At 41.6% G+C, this 25,570-nt stretch overlaps 1 protein-coding gene across 1 annotated transcript in view; it reads left to right on the top strand.

Annotated features, from left to right (window-relative positions):
• LOC146193380 (MAM and LDL-receptor class A domain-containing protein 1-like) overlaps positions 1 to 24,848 on the top strand; it is a 205,173-nt gene extending 180,325 nt beyond the window's left edge. Inside the window, exons 58-65 of the mRNA XM_084600534.1 lie at positions 1,983 to 2,097; positions 7,783 to 7,866; positions 13,793 to 13,972; positions 18,840 to 18,971; positions 20,513 to 20,656; positions 23,108 to 23,216; positions 24,472 to 24,527; positions 24,769 to 24,848. Of these exons, the coding sequence (XP_084456660.1) occupies positions 1,983 to 2,097; positions 7,783 to 7,866; positions 13,793 to 13,972; positions 18,840 to 18,971; positions 20,513 to 20,656; positions 23,108 to 23,216; positions 24,472 to 24,527; positions 24,769 to 24,791 (843 nt within the window). The 3' untranslated portion in view covers positions 24,792 to 24,848. The remainder of the gene's footprint in view (positions 1 to 1,982; positions 2,098 to 7,782; positions 7,867 to 13,792; positions 13,973 to 18,839; positions 18,972 to 20,512; positions 20,657 to 23,107; positions 23,217 to 24,471; positions 24,528 to 24,768) is intronic.
• Positions 24,849 to 25,570: the final 722 nt, after the last annotated feature.

The following is a 25,570-nucleotide window of genomic DNA, read 5'->3' as shown; positions in this document are numbered from 1 at the left end:
CATTTCCCACACCTCTCGATAAAATACAGAAACCTCACAGACGTTTTCGCTGTATTTTGGTTTATACAGCAGACGATGTGTCTTGGATCCTCGTATATGTATGGCATCCTCGATAATTTAGTTTGACACTCTTTTATGAACATATAGCATCCTTTATAATTCAGCTATACACTTCATGAAAACAACATTTCACTATTTACTTGAAAAGAATGAAAGGCGAAGTAACGAAGGAAATTGGACAATGGCAACATTGTCATTGACGCCTTCTTTTATTTATAACTGAAACTTCTGACATGAGAATGTATTTTTGAGGCCGAAAGCTGAAGCAATAAATGAAGGATATTCATAACGGGGTTTAGGAAACTAAATAATGGTGTATATTATTTCTTTAGCTAATATCCGCAGCTGTAGCAGCAACACACAATTTAAACGTAGAACTTGTCAATTTATTTGATAGCTATTCCTAGCATTGTTACGCTACTGTAATTAGGCTGCGGCGCACTTGCTTTTAGGAATATAATAATTTTGGGGCAGCACAGTGGGGTCCTGTGCATGCGGGGATATGTTGGGTGCTATTGCTGGTTTTAGCTCTAAATCAAGAAATGTAGCCGTCATTAGGTGGGAGAGCAATAAAGTGAATAGTCTGAAAGCACGATGGAATCCACAATGCAGAAATGCGAAGCCAGAGCGTTTCTGCTGCACCCGATGCATCACGTTAGCTCTCATTATCATTATCAACTGAATGCACCGTCGTTTTAACCGCTACTGTCATCATTATCATTATTACTAATTACAGCTTCACTGTCATCGCTGCTATCATCTTCACGGTAGAAGGAGAATTACGATGTCCATTTCACTATCCCGTTCGTAACGCAGATGGTTAAAGCGTTCATCACGGGATCCGTGGGACGGTAGTTCAGTTCCCGGTGGAGAGAGTTTTTTTATTTTTCAGATGACGTCATCAGGCTAATCGACAGAAACGTTTTCTTCTCATACATCCTTGATTAGCAAGTGACACATGAGCATGCCGATCGAATGCACAGATCGCGCACACTCTCGCGCAAAACTCTCGCTCATGGGATTTCTCTCTATGAGTCTAGAAAGGCGTTCACTTTAAAACAAGGGGTAGGCCACAGAAAGGACTGCGAACTAAGGGCGTGCCAAGAGCTATCGTGGTTAGGTCGCATTCATCTTACTGAATATATGCTACAAATTGCGCACTATTATGCATCGCTTGTAAGTGCAGGTGTATATAGAATTTTTGCATGTCATAAAAACCGCAATAAAATAACAAGATTCAAGCGCATCATAGCAAAATATAAATTGCAGCTATTCGTCATAGTGTCACGGGTACGAACAAATGCAAGAAAGCTAGGCGTTCAGTTAACGCTTTAGGGAAAATTATGGTTAAAAAACGGCTGTACTGAGATTTGGAGAATAATGCTCTAGGACAAGACTATGTTTCTGTTAAGATTTCAGGCGGTTCAAGTGCGAAATCGTTATCTTAAACAGGATGAATAATGATCAAATATGAAAGCGGAAAAATCTTCTTCCCATGAAAGTAATAGTTCTTTCCTCAATAACATGATGTTCTAATCATACCACGCTGCCCATTTCATGCAGCCCAAGTAGAGAAAGTAGCTGATCTGGTATGTGTCCTACAGTACATATTCAGTGTTGTTAAAGAGCGCAAGTTCCTACTGTGAGCCAGGAAGCGCTTATGTCTTTCAAATATGTAGAATTCAATTGATAGGGTTATGACAGTCAGCAAAAGTATCTCTTTAGCATTATGGTTTAAATGGTGCGCGCATATCAAATAGATGAGAAAAACAAGGCCTCCGACACGAATTCTGGTGCTCCATTTCGAGAAAGGTTGCTCGTCAGCCCCTGGAACTCTCAGCCACAATGCCACTTTGCCACATCAAAATTCCTGTGGCTGCGTACGTCCTGACTCAGTCATATTGTGGCTTTTGTTTCCGCAGATTGTGATCACGGGACGAACGGGACGCGGTGCTAGTGACGTTGCTATCGATGATATTGACGTCCGTTCTGGCAAATGCGAAGTGGCACCGCCAATCACGAGGCCTCCTCAGTCTGGTACGTACTGATCCGTCTTTGCGAAGTTTGTGAATGTCAGAGAATATTGCATTTTTATTATGCTCAAATAGCTTAGACACATAGGTCGTGTCACAAGCTGTAATGTTTTACTGAACACGTGCAGGGAAAAACGGACGCCTAACCTGTTTTAAAGCTACGTTCAGCCCTACTTCAAGCCAGAGTTCCCACTCGTGTAGATGTGTTAGCAAGGGGTCAGCTTTACAGCTCCTTCCGTGTTATTATTAATGCTATTGTTCTCCTGAGGGTATCATTACGTAGCAGCTCCTTTGCCTATGAATGTGCCCTTAAAACTGCTGATAGAAGTTTGTATACATACAAAGGTAAACAAAAAAATACGCTGATTCAAAAATTTTAGTATAACTTTAATGAATTCCTAAAATACAAGTAGTTTCAGTTATTTCTCAATATATGTTTGGTAAATGATATCCTCGCATTCTTCCCGTAGTTATCTGGTGCTTAACTGACTCATTATAGTTCATTTTTATTCCTTGTCCTTTCATGGGTGTTTCCAATGCGTTAACTTTCCGCTTGTGCTAAATTATTGCGAACTTGCTACTGCGGTTACTTGTACCAATGCATATTTCCATACGAAATGGCAATTTGCTGCTATTTTGTCTTGTTCTGTAACTGAAAATGCCAACAAACTTGGAACTTGCAAAGGACGTAGATCAACTAAGCAAGGAATTGGAGGCATTGTGTGGTAGTGTCACCCTTTTCAGTAACCGGGAAGAAACTAGGGAGCAATAACAGGAGGGTCTCGTAAAAGGAAACTAAGATCTGGCTCACAACAACGAGCAGCTCACGCAGCATGTTGCTGAGCTTGAGCAGTACTGTCGACAGAACAACGTTGCAATCAAAGGAGTACCCGTCACACAGGGTGAGAGCGGCGCCGCGATTCTTGAGCGCATAGGTGATGAGGTTGGATGCCCTGTAGCAGTGACAGTCATCGAAAAAAACGTTATGAGCCCAGCATATTTGCTTGGTTTCCTTCACGAGAGAAAAAGGTCGCCTTTACCGTGAAAGCAAATAAGGTACGCTTGTCCGCGGAATCTCTTGGCTTCAGCGCTGACAAGAGTAATCCCATCCTTATCAACAACAACCTGACCCCTCACGAAAAACGACTGCGGGCAAAACACTTCAGCTAAAGGAAGAGAAAGAGTGGAAGTTTGTCTCGGTGGAAAACTGGCGGATCAAGGCCAGAAAGACAACAGATAGCCACGTGTTAAGAATTGGCAGCCACTAAGACCTTTCTATTTTCACCTAATCTACCTAGCTTTTTCATCCCTTAACCACGGCATCTTATACTCTTGAACAATTCCAATCACTTCTGTGTGTCACCGCTCTTTCCTCGGAATCCATTATTCATGTGAACATACGCAGCCTGACCTGTCATTACGATGATTTAGTAAACTTCTTAACCCATACTGATCATGCGTTTTCTCTGATATGTCTTTCTTAAAAACAGCTTTCGTCCTCTAGTGATATATTGTCACAGAGATTATGCACATCGCCATGATAGCAAATGTTTTGGTTTTGCCATTTCCATTTCCACTTTTTTAACATATAATTGCCGGCATGATATTGTATTTTCTACAGAGAATTGCAAATCTGTTTGGGAAGAAGTTCACGAACCATTCCTTTCCAGCAAGAACAAAATAATCGTAACCACATGTCGCTCACGTTCCGCATACTATTCTGTTCTTAGCTTTACTGAATATTGACCATGCTTAAAGGCGCAAACAGAAACATTATCAATTTGGGAGATGTCAACATAAACATTATTAACAGAAATGGCATGTGCAGCATCAGTTATAACAACTGTTACCTTGGCCATGGTACACAACCACTTATCAGTTCATCTACTCGCATTATTCCTGGTGGCCTTTACACACTTATCTACCCCATTTTAACTAACATAAACTATTCTTGTACTTCTGTAGTGGTTGATTTTCATTCACCTTATCATTTTTGGGTTTTCTTGTACACAATAGCGCTAGTAACCGCACAGACATTCATTACGAAACAATCACCTGATCACAGCAAATTTGCTCAGAATATATACCTTACAGACTGCAGCGATGTCTTGAATGAAAGTTGCCCTGACAAAGGAATTGAAAAGTTTATCAGTACAGTAATTGAAAGCCTTAACTCTTCTACAATGATTTTCAGTCAAGTGAAAAATTTTCCGTACCAAGAAACTCAGGAATTGCGGCAGGTTTATTGCGTTCTATTCGCAAAAAAAAAAGGCGATTCTTCGGAAAAAAACCTAAAAAAAAAACAGCCGATTAACGTTACGCTTCTTAATCGCTTCAAGGAGACTGCAGAGCGCAATTTTTATCAAATCAAATAAACATGATTGAAACAACGGGCGTAAAAGCAAGGAACTAATGAAAGAGTTCTTAAATCTGGCGGCCGTGAACCTACCACGACCAAATAGATGGCACCAACCCCTTCTGAAATGCTACCGATATCACCAACGCTTCATATCGCAGTTTCAGTGCTGACACAACAGTCGTTAATTCACAGTCTCCAGTCGCCACTCGCACCCCTCATTCCTTTTTTTCTACACCCAACTGATGCAAAAAAGTACTTCCAACCATTATGTTATTAGAAAATACAGGTCCTGTTCTAGACGGCATTACTCCAGCTAAAATGAAATGGTTTTTCATTCGCGCAACAATGAGGCATTTTCTGCTCTTTAGGTGCATTTAGGCACGAACATAATTTACCCGACGATTCCACAACATTTCCTGATGTCGTTCTGAATAATCAACTAAAGTTTCATCAACATACCAAGTTTATTCAAACTAGAGCAGCCTATGGTGTTCACACGATAATGAAAGCCCGGCATTACTACGACCTACCTACACTTTTCATGTTATGTTTCTCCTTCGTACATAGCCACCTCTCGTATTGCATATCATGGGAATCCAGGTAGAAAGAAAGGAAGAATTTGGATCGGCCGGCGAACTGAGGCTTATTCCCCTCTACCCTTGTTCAGTGCTCTTTTTGGTATCATCTTGGGGTAACACATGCAACACTCACCTTTAATGCGTTCGCTACCTTCTAATATCAAGCACTCTGAATGGTTAATTTTAGCCCTTACCGTGCATCTGTTCTCGAGTTTTATCGCACTCTTAACATACTGCTCTTATCGTTACAGCTTCATCTAGGGTTGGCATCAATTATCTTTAAAACGCATAATAATGATGTCGTTCGTAGTATTTTGAGTAATCTAAGCAATTTTATAGTAATGACAACAAATTTGCTGAACATCTTATTCTACTATTGCTGAAGATCAAGACTAATTCTGGAAAACAAACTGCATACTTCTCGGGTATATCTATGGGGAATGTATTGCCATCATAAATCAAATCGCAGCATACTTTTCATTTATTTCATCATTCATTAAAGACTTCCTTATTTTCTACCTTGCTTTGTTCGACCGACTAAAAATGTTTCTCTGGCTCTTAAGCTTCTGCTTTTACATAATTTCATTCGTTTTTCAGGATCTTGTATTTTCAGATTTCTGCAATTAGCACATTCTGGTTTTAAATTCTTGATTATTTACAATTTACCAGACTGTTTCTCGTAAGCATTGTGTAATAAGTTTTTCTCTGCATCCAGTATATTCTGCCTCGTAAGTTACCCACGAATCGTATTCGTTTTGTTATAGGAGGTCCACCGCAGAGTGAATATTTCGGGACTTCCTTCTGTAATACTGATAACTATGGATGCATGCGTATCTCACAACTGAAATAAAAAGGATGATTATGATAATGACGTAAGATCACCACGACTGCTCAATTGGCTAATATCCACAGCCTCAACTTTAGGATGAAACAAGGTCAACCTATAGCGCTTTTCAAAGTAACGCATTCGGAGAAATTGCCAGTTCTTCACTATAAAGATCCACAAGAGGTCTATTTTCCATCTTATTCCGGACAGTGCAGGTCGCCAGAGTAAGTTGTCGAAAAGGGCATTGTTCGCACCAGCCGAGAAAACTCACGACTGTTTTTTATCGACATTTCAGAATCGAAATAAGAAGTGTATTTCAGCATCGCATACACAACGCTGAGGGTGTAGGCAAAAAGCATTCTGGAGGCTTGACCAGAGCTATACACCCTGCAGAGAGACATTTAGCAGAAGCAGCAGCGATTATCATAGTAGTAAAGCTAAGAATACAAAACATTGGGAAGATTCGCGTGATTGAGAAAACAGGAAAACGAAAAAATCGGTAACCTTCACAGTCTGTGACCAATAAGGGGGAATATTCGGAGTTAAGAGTGGGTGGTAGCAAGTATTTTAACATTTGTCTTCCGCAATTTGTTTCGGTGCGAGGTGCTACCCAAGGGTCAGAACTTTTGTTCGTAGTGTTAAAGAGGCTAGGTCTTTAAGGTATGTGTCATTTTTCGCTATGCCGGAACGTTAGCGTGCGGTAAAAAAGGAATTGTGCAAAACGGTAACAGGTAGTATCTTTAGTTCATCAAAGATTGATTTTGTATGGACGTCAAGTTTAGCATTAGTGATGATTCGTATTGCTTTTTTCTGAAACCTAGAAAGAACGTTAACGTCAGTTTGCGTGGCAGTGCCACAAATAAGAAAACAGTAGCTCAGAGTGGAAAAAATCTGTGAATTATAGAGAAACAGTTTGATATTCTGGGGCAAAATAAACCCTAGCCGCGACATCGAGATAATTGTGAGAGCGAGTTTCGCACGAATGTGGCTGATATTCTCTTTGTGTCAAGATTTAAAGCGGCCGTCATAGACTGAAACGTCAAGTGGCATGTGTTGGGGAAAAATACTAAAGCGCACCTCAATCTCTCCATATCAGATAAGAGTATTTTTTGTATTCGACAATTACACAAGAAAATGAACACCAGCCTGGAAAATAATGCTGCTGTTCGACGAAACGAAGTTTTTTTTTTTATGTCAGAATGATAGGATTCAACCCATACTTTGCTTCAGAATCACTTTAGTAGCACCTTGTAATCAGCTTCCCACGTTTAACCACACAGGCGCGAACTTTACAGTGCGGAACTGTGAAGTTTCTTACAGTTAACCCCTTTCGCGAAAGTCAAGGTATAATGAGCAGAAAAGTTTATCAGAAGGTTGTTAGGAAAGTATTGTTCCTTATGATTGCAAGAATCTGGGCTTTGGATGTGAAAACAGAAAGGCTGCTCAAAAGAGTTTTCTATACTCGTGAGGAATTCTTAGGAGAATAGAGCTGGACCTTATGAAGTGGCCAGGCTAGTGTAGTTGAACTGTTGGAATTAAATATATTTGAAAATGCTGTTTCATTACATTTTTGTGCCCTATCTACCAATGAAAACCTCGCATTATCACTGATACTTTCATACAGTGTGAAAGGGGCTCTTGAATAAATTTGCTGCTACATAAAACTAACATCATACGGTGATAAACCTGGTTGCTTTATATGAACTGGAATACCATCTTCCCATTTCACTGATGCTCAAATTTTACTTTTGCAAAAATTGAATTTAAAAAAAATGTTATATTATTCCTTTGTCATGGTGCGTGTTTTTCCGCTTTTTTTTTTTCAAAATGCGCTGATATAATGAAGTGGTGCATTATGAAACCATAATGACACTTCGAAAAAACAGTTCCATCGCTCTCTGTGTTATATAAAAATGGTCCTTGCAGAAACCACAGCATCCGTAGCATCAACAACTACGCCGGCTCCAGAGAGGTCTACGACGCAGAATACGCCGATGTCTGCTACAACAGGCAAGGGTGTTTCGCATATTTTAAAAACCTTTGCTTCTCAATTTCCGGCAATGCAAGAAAAGAAGTTAATTCCTACGAAGGGCAGAAGATAAATCAGTGCTTTTGAATACATCAAGTATACAAAATATACATCTCATAAAAGGCTCAAAAATACGGCAGTGTCTGATGGGCGTGTACCAATTACGAAGAGTCAAGCAAGTGTAATATGCTTGACTTAAGTTCACGGGTAAGCGTCTACTCGATATGATTGATGCACCTTGGTCCACTGAGTCACAGTTCGCTTCATCAGCCGAGCAAAGGGCCGAAAAATGGGAGCAGCCTAAGGGCGTGCGAACAATGTGGAGCTGTGGGTCAGTGGACTCGACATCTTTGCAATTTTAATTTTGATAAAACATTTATTTCCGAATTATTTTTTCCTTATTAGAGCAGGATAGAGCGGCATCAACTGCAGAGCCAGTGGCTAAATGCTATGGTGCCATACGAAGGCCTCTGCCGGTCTGAAATCGACTGATGTGCTGTATTATTTATGCATACGAAGAAAATAATGCAGATAAAAATGTGGATAAGCAGTACTAGTCAGTCACAATGAAGTGAAGGGTATTATACAGATAATTCGTTTAGTGCAATTCTACATTATACTGCTGCACACGTATAAGAAAATTGAAAATACATACTACTCACAAGGACACGATGCACGAAAAAAGTAAATAAAACCAGGTTCCAGTAGAAAGATATCTTCTAGGGACACATGGCGAAAATTGTTTTCAGTCTACGTAAAAAAACGCCATATGTTATTAAAGCAGGTTAATGAGCTTTTTGAACCTGCCTATACAGGATATGAAATTTCTTTTACCTTCTAGTTTATTAAGAATAGATACTAGATACCAAATGGCATGTGATTGTTTCTTTCGCGTAAATCGTTGCTTTCAGCGTGAACCTTTAAAATGTTTGAAGCGATATGCACAGGTTTTTTTTTCCCTTGTCGAGATGAACACCTTTTGCATTTCTGTATGCTGAAGTAATCTGTAGTATAAAATCTAGCCAGCTCTCAATATTTTATACTTTAAGAAAAAAAGGCGAACTGCTTAGAAGTTTGTAAGATCTATAATAATTTTCGTAACAGAAGAATATTTTTTTCTGTAATAATGTTAGCTTATTGCCATTAGCAGTTCTTGCTCTCCACTCTACCGCATCATATAATGAATTTGAATAGTACAGTGTGTTATGCAGCAGTTGTTATAGCCCCAAGAAAAACATATGGGCTACTTCCTATAAACAGCGTACGATTCGTGCCTCAATCATTAGCACGTAGCGTCCATAATAATTCTTTCTTAAACCACATGCCCAAGAAATTTCCTCTTCAATTTTTAAGAGTGAAAACTTTGTTCCCCATTCTTCAGCATAAATATATTGTGTAATAATCTTGTTAATAGGGCGGACAATTATATTATATAAGATGTATTCTTGAATTCAGTTCGATCATATTTTTCATGAGACACCTGAAGGAGTATACAAGGCAGTTTTACAGTTTGGTTTCGAGCACTGCTATAACATGCGATGTTAAAAATAAGACTTATTGTATTCTGCGTTCAAATATACTTTGGTGATTCACGTATTTTGAATATATCATTTACATACGTGAGTAAGAGCAATTGTCCCGGTATAGATCCCTCTTTAACACCCTGAGTTCGTTTTAGCTGTGATGAACTTCAGGAATCAATGCGCACGGTTTGATAGCGATAATAAAGAGAAGAGAAAAGTTGAAGGACAATACCACGTACACCGTGCTTAAACACTTTGTTTTTATCAAGATGCTTCACTGGATAGAATATAAAGCATTTTTATATCCAGGAAACATTCCACTATATTTTCTATATATTTCTATATATTTTCTATGCTTTGCCTAATAAATTATTTTATACGTAGTGTATAATGAAGCCTGCTCTGTTGGATTGCCTTTTCGACCCCCCCCCCCCCCCCCATATCGGCGTTCTAAAATAATGTGTTTATCAAACCTTCTCGCTAAGTGGTTATGAATGCTACCTTCAAAGATCTGTGACAGCGGTCACAGCGCGGATATACGACGTTAATTTGCAAAGTTATAGGGAGCCCCACATTTACACATTGGCGTACCTCTTGCTATATTTAACTTTGGTGGAGAAATTTTTTGTGGATAGCGAAATAATTTTATAGTAGGCAAAAGAATGAGATATCAAATTAGATAAAAACTTCTCCTCAGTAGGGCTGATGGCATCGATTCCAGGACCAATTACTTTCCAGCTTGTTTATTAAGGTATCTACTTCAGCAGTATGCGTATAGGTTTGGTTTGGTTCGTGGCGTTTAACGTCCCAAAGCGACTCAGGCTATGAGAGACGCCGTAGTGGAGGACCCCGGAAATTTCGACCACCTGGAGTTCTTTAACGTGCACTGGCATCCCACAACACACGGGCGCCCTGCTTTTCGCCTCCAATGAAAAGCGGCCGCCAAGGCCGTGGTTCCATCCCGCTTCCTTGGGAAGAGTACTCGAGAGCCATACCTATTGCACCACCCCGGCGGTGTGTAAGATGCGTATAGATAGACTCCGTTAATCGCTTTACAGTAGGTACTGAGTGATCGGCAATATACTTGTTTGTACAATTATATGAGCTAGCATTTACACATGCAACGTATTATCTTTACCGAGATGTTTAACGCACACAACCTTGCCATGAACAGATTTCAGTAAAGTATGAATAGCTTGTTTTTCTTCTAGCAAGTGTATTTGTTGCATCCCACGCCTTTAAAGCCTGATCCCTATGCCACAGAATTTACCATAGAAGTAATCTTTTTTAAGTGTCTTAAGATCAGTGAATTGTGACAACGTCACTGTACAATTTTCATGCACTAAAGAGTCTAATTCTTAAGAAGCCTACGTAAACCGCGATTATGCAGAAACTTCGGCAAAACGTGCTTGAGAAAAAAAATTATTTAGACTTATTACATGTTTCCATGTAAAGCAGATGTATTTCGGTCTCGTCGCGTTTCAGTCCAAAGATACGAGGGGAACCAGCATTCAAATTCAGGAAAAAGCTTAAGCTTCGGCTTAAGAGTAGACGCCAAGCGCCTAATGCCTTCTTTTCATTGCCCCATTTGTTGTTCTCCAGTTTTTCTTGTTTGACTCATCTGCTTGGTTTCGTTTGGTTTCGTTTGGTTTATGGGGTTTAATCCAGAGCGTCCCAGATTATAAGAGATGCCTCAGTGGAGGGGTGCGGAAATGGGGGTTCTTTAACATGCCCTTAACCAGGCACCTTGCTTTTTGCCTCCATTGAAAAGCGGCCACCGCGGCCTTAATTCGATCCCGCATCCTTAGGCACAATAGTCGAGCACCCTAACCAGTGAACTACCACAGCAGTAAACTCCTCTCAAGTTTACAACTATTACTATAACATCAGCACACGCACGCATCCTAAACATACCTTGGCAAGTCATAAGCACCACAACGCCTTCACTAGGGGCATCTCGAACACCCTTGGCACCAACAACCTTTCATGACCTATGCGTTTTGTGCCTGTTTGGCATGAAACAAAACTACGACTTACAAGAAGAATCAGGTCTTCATGAGGGAATGGTACGATTTTTCCAGCTAATTTTACAGCCTTCAGGACATTCTGCTCTCCAAAGCAGACATAGTCGTTAGGCAGGCCCTGGTATGGTACCTAGGCAGAGCTGAATCTCCCATTGTTGCAAAAAGTACGTAGATAAGCGCTATTGCTTAAAAGATTTATTGAATGCGTAACCAGGGGAGGGCGAACGTTACATGAAGCTAAACACATAGAATGAGAAGAGAAGAATGTACAGACTTGCGTGTGGTGCGGCTTGTTTACGTTCAAGTATCGTCTGAAGCCAATTTCTCTATATAATGTTTTTAATGCATACCAAGTAGCCTACTACCGTGCCCTATCAGCAATTCTAGTTCCATTTAGAAAATTAAAACACTTATCTGTAATATCATGCAGGTTCACCGCCCTCTTTGCGTGTTATGTGATTCGGCACAAAAACGTTTAGCGGACAATATTAAAAAAATTGTTGATTTGCATCAGGGCCTTGAGTGCTAGGCTTCCCACGAGAGCTGGATATTTCGACTTCTGAGGTGATTCTGTCCCCGACATGTTTGCCACGGCTAACGATATTACGATAGTTCATTTGTGGTAGAAATTTTCCTCTCGTCCGCGAACCCTATTTTCAGGTTAAGAATATTCCTGAAGCAGGAGGTAAATATAAGGCATGCAGTTCCCCCCAGTGAACAATGTAATAAAGAATTACGCCGAGCAAGCGCGCTCAAGGCAAAAACAAATTACTGCTCTACCGCTTTGCTTTCGGTTTTCCGTCGCACATACCCATTAGCATACCGAGGTATATGCAAAACGACCACCTAAAAGACCACCAAGCATAGCAATAAATCACCGTTTTAACTGAGCCGCAAGAACATCCCTACATCGCCTAGGAGTAGAATTGCTGACTCAGGCGGCAATAGTCGCATTATTGGTTCAATTGCCCTCTGAAAAATGATGCTCAAGCTCGCATTTCCTGTCAGCTCAGCCATGAAACCTGATATCGGCGTGTCAAACGCATCGTCGAGTGAGCAGTTCTCGTCCATGCCGTCTGACAACTAGCCATGTCAGAGGCATATGCTTGTGCAGAGCACTGAGCAAACGTCGGATAAATGCGGATGGGGGGATATTAGGCTGATGCATTGAAAACATATTTGGTTTCTAAATGCCCTTATCCTTGATTTATGTGGTTTAACTCCCCAGATAGAGAAAGAAGAAAAAGAAGAGAGGAAAATTTTAGTTGCGAATAGAAATCGACTCTAAATTCAGCCGGGGCTCCTTTGTGCAAGGCTCAAGTGACCAGGGCGGCTGTGCAAACCTTGTCGACCGAATGCTCTTGGTCGTTCATGTCTTCGCTAAACAGAACTTCGTCCCGCTGCTTTAGTGCGGAATTTCGCTCGCGTGGAACTGCTGTGAATTTTAACATCCCTTTTATGTGCAATAGTGTTGGCCTGTCTCCGCATTGAGATGATGTGTCTAGGTAAATAATTGGGTTTATTGGAATAAGAATAAAGGAGTTTGGAAAGGTGTTAACATTTGCCTCCAATACACTGACTGCTCCTCATCTTTCCATACATTGTATATATAACCTGTTCTTTCTGATTTAATTTTTGCCGGAACGGGAACGCTGAGCCTGCGATTGCCACCCACTTAATAAGAGCCGATGGTTAGAGTGGGTAACAGAAACTGGAACGAAACCGTAGTGCCGAAAACGTAAATATAAGAGTGAGGACACGTCGTATTACGACGTCTCTGAGAAATGATTCGGTAAGAGAGTCCTCACAACTCATCACCTAGATTTTCCAATCACACTTTTCAGTTGCCTTCGTCTTTTTTTTTCTGATTTGAAATTTACGTGATGTCCATCTGTTTTATTTGGCTGTCATGTATTGATGACTGCGGGTGTTCCTAACTGCGTCGCTGTTCTCACTTACAGATATTCTGGCTTACAGATGCCGCCGGCAGAATATGCTTCGCACTTAAGATCACTTGCCAAAACCGTTTTCCAGCCTCTTTCCCTGTCCTTCCTTTATTTGCTTTCGCCAACTGAAAAGAGGGCGATGCGCCTGGCTTTTTATTTATCATGCAATCAGTTCCAAACTGCCTGCCAACTTTCTATTCATTACACCTACTGATTTAGGCTTCTGATATTTTTATGTGCCTTTGTAATGCATCTCTGCAACCAGTTTTGGGGTAGTTGAAAATATATTAATTCGCCCTAAGCTGCTTAATAGGATTGAACGAGCTGTCTTGTGTACCATTATGCAAAAAAGGTGCAACATTTTTATGAGAATTGTTTTGAAGTGAATGTTCACAACAGAGCATGCTATTTCAGAATACACTTGGCCAACGGCTGGCGTTCCTTCAGAGACGACCAAAGGCGCACCACCAACAAGGCCTCCTCTTCAGTGCAATCGAGGCTACTTCAACTGCCGTGACGGCAGCACCTGCATTCCGGCCGTGCTGCTCTGCGATGGCGTTCCTGATTGTCCTAATGGACTTGACGAATACTGCGGTATGAGAAAAGTTGTGGTTGGCCTTGTATAGATTATTTAGTTTAGGAAGACTCCAAATTTCAATTGATTTTATTGCGACAGCAATACTACTCGCACTTGCAAGCATTGGCGTGACCCGGCCGCAGTTACATCTTACCCACGTGACGCTGCGACATCACACCTCACGTGACACACGGGCTGGCAGGAGCTGCCAACTTGGGTCTCGTTTCACATGGGACGGTTAGGTCAGAATCAGCCTGCGAGGACCCTGGCATTCACGTTACCCCTATAGGCCACTAAGGCACGTTCATATGGGTTGGTTAAAAGGGGGCTTTATATGTGGGCTGAGGTAGAAGAAAAAGAGAAGAACGCTCGGTCATCCGCAGCTAATGTTTTCGCTCAATATTTGGTTCAACAGCGTTGAACTCTTTAAATTTTTAGCACAGCTTCAGAGAAAAAAATTCCCTGGGCACTGCAGAATCTGCACTGTAGTAATGTGTAAGTCTGCGCGTTGCTGCGGTACACGGTATATAGCGCGCCACTTGTAGAGATCTCACACTACTAAAATTGCGATAGTAGCGGCGTGGTTGCCGACATTGTCTAGCAAACTGCGCATGTTCTTTTATTTTTTAAGGTGAAAGCCTTACTAGGCTCATGGTAAAAATCTTGCGTAGGCTAGATGTCTCAACGATATGCCGTTGGTGACAGATACTGCGTCTTTTCTTTACTGTAAACCAATTATAGAATGCAGATGAACTTTGATGCGTTCACCGGAACGCCGGTTGTACTCGGCAAAGGGCGCGTGATGTACCGTGTGCAGCAGAAATGCTCGGACTTGCGCATTTCGCCACTGCAGATTCTGCAATACTATACCAGAAATTGTTTTCTTTCTTCTTCGATTAAAAGACACCTCACGCATTTCCGATCGATTGTGTGACGTCATACAGTGATGTCACATCCCTACGTCGACATGACTACGTAGCTATTCTGATGGCCTCATAAGCCACATGACCGAAAATTATATAGTATATGTCCGGAAGTGAGGTATCACGTGATTTCTTGAACGTCGACATTACTTTGGTTGCTTATTTCGACGTCCGGTGAACTTAGCTGGCTCTACTAATGAACAAATCACTCTACATGAACCAATTTTTTTCATTAACAATTTTTCGTACTCTGTCGACTACAACCATTCGCTTTTTTCTATCACCAATCATGTAGACTTAATCTGCTGACAAGGTTCTGGTGACAAACCCCTTAACAATAGCGATTTAGTGCTTATGCATTAAAAATGCCCTTATGTCGCCGCATGCTCGGGAGTAGGCAGGAGAGACTCCCACGTCTCTGGGGTATTTGAGTTGTCTTTGTTTTAGTGTGTACAAGTCCGCGCCATGTGTATGAGAGTAACCGGAGTTGAGCAGTGTTTGCACATGGGGGCTATCTGTTTTGCAAAGATTCTGCTGTATAAGAGGGGGTGTGGGAAGTGCCAGTTTGTAGTTCGCGCCATTGGACGGCCTCGCGTCTTGTTAGATCGCGGTGTGCGGGAGGATATGAGCATCTTTCCAGCCGGTAGTGCTGGAATATATCCGTGTGATTGGTGAGTAGAGAACCGCGTGAGATATTAGTCTCAGGGGAAGCAGGGTGGCTGCTCATACTCTCGGCTCGGCAGCTGAGATCTCGAACGAGAGTGTGCGCCGGGGTGTTTCCGCTGAGCGACTCGTGGGTTGGAGCCCAAATAAGTAATCTATAAGTAGAAGAGGGTGCAGTATAAAGTAGAATGTGTAACCCTTTGACTGGTATCCTGTTTTTGGGCGCAATAAAAGAGTTCACCACCACCACCGCAGGTCTAACTTTCCTGATCAGAGTACGGTCCTTCTCAGAACTTGAAGAACAGAAGTTGGCGGAAATTACCGCTTTTTTGTCTGGAAAGCTTTCATGAGATTATTCAATAAAGTTTTTAGTATCTTGTGCAAGCAAAAATAGATAACCTAAGGGGTGTATTTGCATACAACACTTAAAGGTAAAGCGAAAAGTGTAAAGTAGTATTATCAGGTAGGGGTTCTCAAAGTTATAAATTATAAAAGTTTTCTCCAAGGATTCGGGCAAATATTCAGCTCCGAGAGACATTTTAGGGGTAATTTCAGGGATTTAGCCTCTATACTGTCATTCCTTCCTTCTTCATATGCCGCTGTCCACACTTAATTGGACTCTGGGTACCACTTAATTAAAGGTACAATTACTGACACATTTCCTCCGAGGAGTTTTCTCCAACACGCTTAATTTTCTACATCAAACAATTTCAATTGGCCACAACTGTGTTCTTAATATTCCAAAGCAGCAATTAAGCTCCTGTACAAAGCAGCAAGCGAATACCACGTACTACCGGTATTTTAGACAGCACAATGAAAGTGCTGTTCACTAGTAAGAGATAAGACACCAAATGAATCTCAATCGAATACTTTAAATATTCTTGGCTTTTTGTAATAAAGGCACACCTATCCCAAACTGTCCCTATGTCAACACAACGAGACTGCCAGGGTCTGCATGAAATTCCATCGTGATTTCTCCGGCGACGTTAGCACCTCTAAAGCTATGGGTAGTTGCCTCATGACTCGAAGCAGGCAACACGCACTTGAGCAGAAGACCACCAAAGCATCTTGAACATTTTTGTAATCACAGATGTCTATATATCTTGCAAATTGCTAATTGTACACCTGGCGTCAAGACAGAGCATGCACAGCTGTCAAAGTTGCCTAATGATGCGCAATATAAATGTAGTTAAGCGCGTTCGTTATTAGGGCATGCTTGCTCCCCTCGTCGCCTTGAAGTGAAGTTCTCGAGGTCGCTCCGCTTTTCTGCCGCCAGGTCTAATGTTCTTTCTAAATACTCCTCCTTTCTATAAATAAATACGTTTTAACTATTTTATTTGGTGGTATTCTTGAGAGAGTCTAATTCATTAAAATTGCGCGATATGTTGAGAGTGGGGCGCGTCTTTGCCAAAAGAACGCAGACGGTGTCAAAAAGACTTTTATCGGTTGTGCCAAAATATACGCGACTCCTCGCCTAGAGGAATTTTGATTAAAAAAAGAAAGAATACTTAGCGGTCAAAATTCGCAATCTCACATTTACTTTGAAAGGAAACCGATTCTATGGGGCATACAATAACGAAATTGCTTATTTTCACTTGGTGTTGAAGGCTACCTACAGGTGCCTGTAGAGCGCGCCAGACGGATAACGAGAGAGGGATAAGAGCCTTTGTCGCAACCCATTTCAAACCTTGTGTCGCCCTGTGCGCCGCCCAGCGGGTTGCTTTCGCCTATCGTTGGTTTTCAAAGAGAACGCAAGAAGGATCCACAAAATTAAAACAGCTTTGCAACAGTGCAATGGAAATGAAAAGTCCCCCTGGGACGATATTGTTACGGCGCGGCAAGCCGATTAATACAGAGAATATAGAGATATCCCATGACTGTGCGGGGATTTTAATAAATCTCAAGGGCCAAGCACGAGCGCTCCTGCGTTTACCACTGCCCGCTTCTTTCTCGTCCGTAACATTATCAGGGGCCACCGAGCGATAGTCCCGGCCATGGACATGGATGAGATCCATGGCTTGACGATGGGCGTGACTGAATGGTTGAAGATAGAAGAACAAGAACACAATGCCTTGCCACCACGATGATCTCCCGATGAAGCCTGGCGCAGGACACTTTGAGGCGACAGATCGTCAAGATCTGGTAGCCGAGTTCCAGGCACGCATAGCACGGCAGGGGTAGGGGTGACGTTTTCATGTATAGCAGCTCCTTGGGTCGTTGGGGTCTTTCTTCGGTGTCTTGGGTCATTGGGTCTTTGGTCGGATCATCAGGTCTGTGGAGTGATATGGTGTTCGGCTCTGGGTTCGTGTTTTGTGGTCGTGTGGGTAGCGTCTCGGGTCCGTCTCTCCTGCGTAGTGTCTTGTTTTCGGGGCGGGGGACGGGGTGGTGGAACGGTATCGCAGGCTGGGAACCAGCAAAGCGATGCCTCTTAGACCGTCTACGGACGACGCACGGAGACGTAGGACGCTGAAGCTCCGGGCCAAGATGAGGAAAGATGAAGTCACCCAGCAACTCCATCAAATGTTACGGAGCGAGAAGTTCATTACCGCAGAGAACAGAGAGAAGGTGTCCGATGACTATAAAGTGATTTTAATGAATGGCGGCGTGCCTAACCGTCACTAACCACTTTTTCCTCGTCCGTAACGATGTCAAGCTACTGATGATGGTAATGCTGATGGAGCCTGTTGACCTCTGGCGCAAAATGTTGCCAGGCTCTTCCATTTTGCAATAGTCTTCTGGAAAATTTATTAACCTTGCGTCTGGTATTTACGTCTAGATATTCTTTCACACTTCCCAATATGCTATGCATAGAAAGGGGAAGAATAAATGGAATGCTATATGTCCAATAACAAATAGCCCCAAGTATTTCTTTTTACTTTCACTTTGATGCAAAAGGTTTCCTAATAAATACCGAAATGGGGTGACCCACGGCAATGGTCCACTAATGACTTGTCTAGATTTATGAATATGGCTCCCGGTGGTCGGATATCACTAGTTTATACATTGAGCTTGACCAGCAGGAAAGGCAAATAAAAATATTGTGAGAAAAATTATTTTCATCATCCATTAAGCGACAATCACAAATGTTTGCAAATGGAAATTACCTTTATTTTGTAGCTATTATGAAACAACGGATTTTTAAAGAGGATCGGAATATAACCAAAATAAAATCGCATTTCCTAACTTGTGGTTCACCGTTAGTGGCTTGTATGCTTAGAGGATTTTTAATTTTTACGTTTCAATATTAGTGCTTTCAATATTCACAATATCTATAAACTGGTTCTGGCTAACATTCCAGGGACGATGGATGTCTGCGAGGAAGACGAATTCGTTTGTGCCAGTCGCTCACCAAGTGCCTGTCTTCCTCGTTCCTTGCTTTGCGATGGAAACGAAGACTGCTCTGATGGCTCAGATGAGGCCATGTGCCGCGGTAAGCAAACAAATGCTTTTCACATAGGACTCACGAATGTTTGAACAAATGCCGTAACTCTGCAGGCGAAGTATGTTTTTAAAAAAAGTTTGAAGAGTTTTGCACGTGAAATAGGCACGCATTTTATATAGTTTCAATTATCTTTGCAGAAAAAGCGAAGGCTGCTTGTTTGGCACATATGAGACAAAATATCCTCAAGCTAAAATAGTGCCTCACGCCTAACAGAGGAAGAGCGAGAAGTCGGCAGAATTGTTAAATAAGCTTATCACTGCTTGAAACAGCGTTGTGGTGCGCTTTAATATTACTGTGACGGCATGCGACTTCGCGTAACTACTGCTCTGAGCATTCCTCTCACTACCGATATACATTGTAGAGTGAGCCCAGACGGAAGGAGCCAAGACCGAGAAAGATGTGATGGAACTGAGTGTTAAGAAGTTCGCAGAGTTTTTAGTTTGCTTATTTTGCATCCAGAAAGAAGCGAACCAGCTGAAAATTGATAAAATATTTCAACACAAGTTTCATATTTGAGCAAATTTATGACCAAAATTTGCATTATGAGAACTTTTTTAGCAACTCTCCAAACAGAATCTCCCAAATTCAATAGTTGCTCTGAAGCATAGAGCATAGAAAATACTTCAAAGTATGTTGAGTTATGTAGCAGAAATTCACTACGTTTCTCATCAAAATAAGATTTGAAGCAATTGAGAAGAATTCCGGTACTCAGTTCACAGTTTCTTTCGCCAAGCCGGCAAGGAAAAGGATATCATTTTTTCGCACCGCTGTCCTCTTTGAGTCTTTAATACTTTAATGCTAGCCATGTTTTTACTCCTCCTTCTAGAATCAGGTTCGCTCCTGAATGCCACCAGTCATAAATAAGGCTGTGTGTTTTGCGCTAAATACAAGCCATTTCTTCATTTAGGTCGAGCTGGACTTCAAATGTGTGACAAGGAAGTTTTGTGGGTAGTAGAAAAGCACCATGTCTTATATACGCTTGTCAAAAGGTGAAGTCACTGGGTGCTCCTAAACAATGCTGTAACGATGTTCATTTCAGTTAAAAACGCTGGTGTGTCTATACGATGGTTGAAGCATGCCCTGTGAGTAAGGGCAACTAACTGTTCTGTCAAAATTCGCTCGCCACTGTATCTTGCGCTACTCTGCAGCAATTCTAGCGCCCCTGGAGCTCATGAAAGCGCGTACAGAAAAATTACGCGCTGGAATGCCGAGTCATTTACTGTAAGGCCTAAACGCATAAAGAACCAGTACATGACCAATAGGCACTGTTGCGTGCCGTACATTTAGATTTCCAAGCACTTAGCATTTAGATTCGGCATATATATACCGATAAGTCGGCATTTAAATCTAATTTTTACCATGACGGCCTTGACAGATATCTATTTTAAATCACTATTCACACAAAATGCCATAGTAGTGCTGAACATTTCCACTTTACTATGGTCCGTCTGAAATTAAATTTCTTGTCAAGAAACGAAGGTGTTGACAACTTCTATTAACGTGGGTTTACTTGGCTTGACTTTTCCTAGTATGCCCACGTTTCTTCTGTCGTAACAACGCCATTTGCGGATGGACGCCACAGAACGCTTACCCATCCTGTGACTGCAAAAATGGCTACAATGGTCGTCGCTGTGAACTACTGGAAACAAGAAAGGAAGAGCAGGTGACAGTGGGTAAGGTGACTGTTTTATTGAAGCTTGTCAAGCTAAGCGTGCTGCGGAACGCGAACTGATAATTTAACTGTGGGAGGTTTGCCACGTCTGTCAAAAACAAATTATCCGTGTGATACTTTTTTTTTTTTACAACAGAAATGCCCTATAGGCGTGCACTCAATGGCGTATTCTTGGGAGACGTGCAACATCCGTCGGCCAAAACTATTGCGCGAACAGAGGCAGGCATCAAAGCGGTCTGCACCTTTTAGCGTCATAGCAATAAATGCCTCATCGTGCACTAAATCCGGCCCTGCCGACGTGGGAGTTGTTATTGTCAGCTAAAAATCACAAAATGGGGATAAAACAACAGTGCGTAGCTAAACATGTGACAACACAAGACAGGCGCCGAACACACAAGGAATAACTTCGAAGTAGGAAAGAGGAAGAGAGTCCTGATGTACAAGAAATATATTCCAAGAGAGCATTATTTGAGTGTTCAGCGTCTGTGTTATGTTTTCACGTCCTTGACTTCGCACTCTTTGTTTATCCCCATTCTTCATGCACGAACTAGTCCGCCAGAACGCTCTCTCGGACGGGCATGGTAGTTGGCGGGTAGCATGGACGTGTTTTGATTGGTAGGTGGGTTGCGCTACGTCAGAAACAACTTGTGAAGGGAGAGAGTGAAATGAGAGTCGAATCTTCCAGAAGGCGTAGGCAATGGGTAAGATATGATACCCTTGTTCCACGCGTCCATTTTCTTGTCGCTGAACTATAGCGAGGGTTTAGGATCTTTATGTCGGGTCCTCTTGCGCATAACTGTGAGCGCTTCGGCAGTGAGCTAATGATTATGCGCGAGCTAATTAAAGTGCAAATTAAAAGAGTAGAGAATAAGAGAATACCAAAGAGCATGTGCATGAACGAGAATGTACAAAGGGAGCCACAGACGGTAGCAATAAAAGACATTGGAGAGATTTAGCACCCCCCCCACCCCCCCCCCCGTGATCCGCGATCCGCTATCGTGATCCGCCACCGCGCGTTCAATTGCGCATGCCCAGATGCCTTTCATGCCGATAGATGGCGCCACATACTTGATGTCGGCACATTGACCTGGCGCATCGGAGCCAATCAGCTTGTACGTCCCGCCCACGAGCGATAGAGTGCCACGGTGGCGGTTCGCGAATCACGGTATGGTAAATCTCTCTAATGTGTCATACCGTTAAAGACGTGGAGCTTATGTGTCCCCAAATGTTTCTATAGTCTCGAATCAGTGTTTGTCTTTAAATATTGACTAATTTAATTCACATTTCACTACGTGTAACCCAAGGTTATGCTAGAACGAGGAATCTATTGTCGATGGTACCAACGGGGTTCACTACCAGACAGGTATTCAACGTGTTCCATGACAGCGAATATTTCCTAGCTGATGTTCTGCTGTTTGTGTTAGCAGCCTTGGTAATTTTTATTGCGCCAGTGTTAGTAACCCTGTTCTCCAGCAAAATGTAGGGCAGGCGTTGTCGGCGTAGGTCTTGTGAGCCGTATCCGCTGTCATTGCTATGGGATTTGGCAATTGAGTGGTGAAATGGTCGTGCACTAATTGGCCATCTTCTTATGTCGCGTCACGATACAGCGTGATTGGACCGAGTTGGCAGGCGCTGCTTACTTCGGTTCTGTCTTTGACCTAAAATGGCTAAATTGAAATCCAACCCTGCAGAACCATTTGATCTCGATTTTCAGATGCTGCATTTTGGCCAAAGCTTCCATTTTATACGGTTCGCTCAAAACCAAGCTTCTATGTCAGATGTTGTCTCATATAATGCATTACTTTACGACTTTACGCCAAGGAGTATGTAAGGAATAATTCGCGGGCCGAAATGAAAAGATTCCTGCTTAAAACGAATCACAAAGGGCCATGCGAATATAGCTTCGTAAGAAGAGCTGGGAAATGCTAACCCTTAACACTGTAGCGACAAACCATTAAAGGTGAAACAAAAGCGACCGCCAATGTTTGTTACTGAAAAATTTGGAATATTTTTAAATTGTCAAAAGCGAATGACTCAATGCCCAGTACGTTGGTCACTTTATGCCGGGAATTATGTTGTACCGCTACAAAGACCTACGAATTCATTAAAAGACAAATTTTTCATTTCTAGGCTCTAACAAATGCTGTATGAGCGAAACGCTTTTCTTTTATCGAACATTTACTCGTGCAAGATTTTCAGGCTGCATTTTCATAGCCTGAGCAAATCAGTCATTTTCAGGGTTGATTCTCATAATTTTTAGGGCTATTTTGTTCAGAGACTTTGATTATAAGCCTTCTGAGAAATAAAAAAAATACCATTATCTTGCACTACTCGCACGAATAGCAATAGTAAATTTACCACTGTAAGGTTTCAATTATCCTTGTATCACAATCGGCTATATCAAGTCTCAAAAATTGTTTACCTGCAATATTATTTCGTTTTATTTTCACAGCTCATTCAGCAACTGGTAACATCGTGACCGCTGTCATTATTGTCTTGCTCGTCATCGCACTTGCCATTGTGCTGGCTCTTGTCTTTGTCAAGCGGCGACGAACGTCTCAGTAAGCAAACATTTTCGTTAAATGTTCCATCTTCGTTCCCAGCAATTTATTCTCCATTCATTACTTGTAATATAACTTGCACCAGAAATGCACCTCTTAGGGAGATTTAAACTTCCTAACGCTCATAACAAAGCAAAAATAGTGGTGAATTGCGACTTGACTTTTATTCAGCACAATATATGCTGACTCACGTTGGGCGGTTCTCTCACGTCGTAATTAGTGCTGCTTTTGCTAGCATCGGGGAAGTAACCAGCGACGAGACACCACCTTTTTTATTGTCTAAGTCTAGGCACTAAGGACTTGCTTGTTAATAATGCGAAAGCCATTCAAGGCTCATTAGTGTGAAAGAAAGTGTGCGTCCGCGCGAGGTATCTACCGTTCCTAGCACTTGAAGGAATAAAGATGTCAACTTTGCGTCGAAATAGCACCGGGCGTCAGTTTACTCAGAAGTGGAAAAGCTCCGACGTAAAAATAGTACGAAACGTCAAAATTGGATACGAAACGCCGGTGGTTTGATGAATGAGATTATGTACGTGTAATTCAAAGTAAAATCATACTACAGGACTCCGAAGGACCTATCATTTCATTGGTGTCAATTTCGTAAGCAAATGCAATAAAAAAGATACAAATGAGAGACAGATAATGGATGTCGCCTTATAGCACTTAAGAGCACTCTAAGTGCCTCCAAACAATTTTTGAAAGTCAAAGCTTCAATGTTTCCAATACAGAGGATCATCTCATGCACTATAAATAAGGCATTCTGTATTGAGCGTAGAAACTCATCAGGTTCTAGCGTAGGGATACTAGCATTTTCAATGAGAAGGCAGAAAATATCGCAATACTTCATGGTAATAAAACCAAACGAAATGTTTACAGGGCAATGCAAGAAAACGTGGCCAGTATATTGCACGAGCGCTTTGTCTTGCACGTTCTTAGAGAGAAAGCAGGCTGAGAAAAATATGGCGCCATTCGAGAGGAGAGGTTATATCATCATTTCTAATTATTTGGCTTTCAAGCCTTTTATGTTCTTTGTCGCAATATTTTATAGCTGGCAGAGCTGAATTCTGCATTCTGGATTCATTTATGGACAACTGTGTTAGATCCTAAGTTTGATTTTCAAGAGCCCAATACTGTATCTTAAAGTAATATTACGTCTTTGTTGAGTGTGTGTTTTTTTCTGTAATCTTCCCCTGAGCTTATTCCTTATAAGAAAGTGTCTTCTTCTTTAAATGAAACGATATCTGCTTTACTTCAGAAACTCATCAGTGTTTCTTGACAACCCTTCGTATGATGCTTCGACTGACCAGACAAGTGAGTTCGAATATTTTTTTTTTTTATAACATGTTTAGCATTTATTCATTACTCAGTGATGGCGTTTTTTTTCATCGCCTTCAATAGAGGCATCAGAGATCGAAATGCGAATGGTCTTTCAAATAATTAGCAACGACGGGAACATAAACAATGTTCAATTTTGCAGTGTTATCTACATAAAAAGTAGCTCTTTTAATTATTTCTGACTGCTATCCTTTTCTGGCCCTCTTTCTCTCCTTAGGACTCTTCAACTCAACGTCGTGACCTGTAAATATATTTTGGAGACTCTTAAAATGTGGAGCACTTCTTTCCATGCCTTTCAAGCAAGAAGGACGGCTGCTCGACACAACTTTAACTTATTTCAGAACACTCTTATTCAAAGCCTATGCTAAGTAGGTGCCAATTTTAGAGAAAGTATATTCTTTTCATTGGCCTTGAGATGGGCATTTCGCTTAAAACTTTATGCAAGCGAATGAAGCCATTTTTGTGTGTGTGAATAAATTGTGATGAATTCCTTATCAAAGTTTTGGAGGAATTTGCATATAAATCTTTTATAGACATTCTTTGATGGCTGTAAAGTTTGTCCAAAGTCGCCCCACGTTCATGCATATATACTATAAACTCCCCCCCCCCCCCCTTCCACATCGGCTTTTCGCACTGCACTAGCACAGACTGCCATGAAGACCACGTATTGTAAACTGAAAGGAGGGGATCAATAAAATGCACAAAACTCCGTGAAATTATGTGCTGCTGCATAGCAACTTACCTCTTTGCACCGATAGACAAGAGAAAGCATTTGATCAAGCATGCTATGTTCGGTGGATATATCCACCGAACATCCACTTTAAAACAAAGGAATGGCTATTTAGATAAAAGTGGCATGATCATAGATGAAATTATTTATGATTCTTCCGACCCATGAAATATGATTTTGTTTTGTCAAAGAAAAATATTTGATTTAGGCTACAAGTTCGTCCTCTCCGCGAATGCTGGCGCTTTTGCACCACCAACATTGGCTCATACCCGCATCGGTCACGTCACAA

This window comes from Amblyomma maculatum, chromosome 4, assembly GCF_055883805.1.
Source record: "Amblyomma maculatum isolate TAMU_Amacu chromosome 4, ASM5588380v1, whole genome shotgun sequence".
Lineage (NCBI taxonomy): Eukaryota > Metazoa > Arthropoda > Arachnida > Ixodida > Ixodidae > Amblyomma > Amblyomma maculatum.
This window is presented reverse-complemented; position numbering and strand designations above follow the sequence as displayed.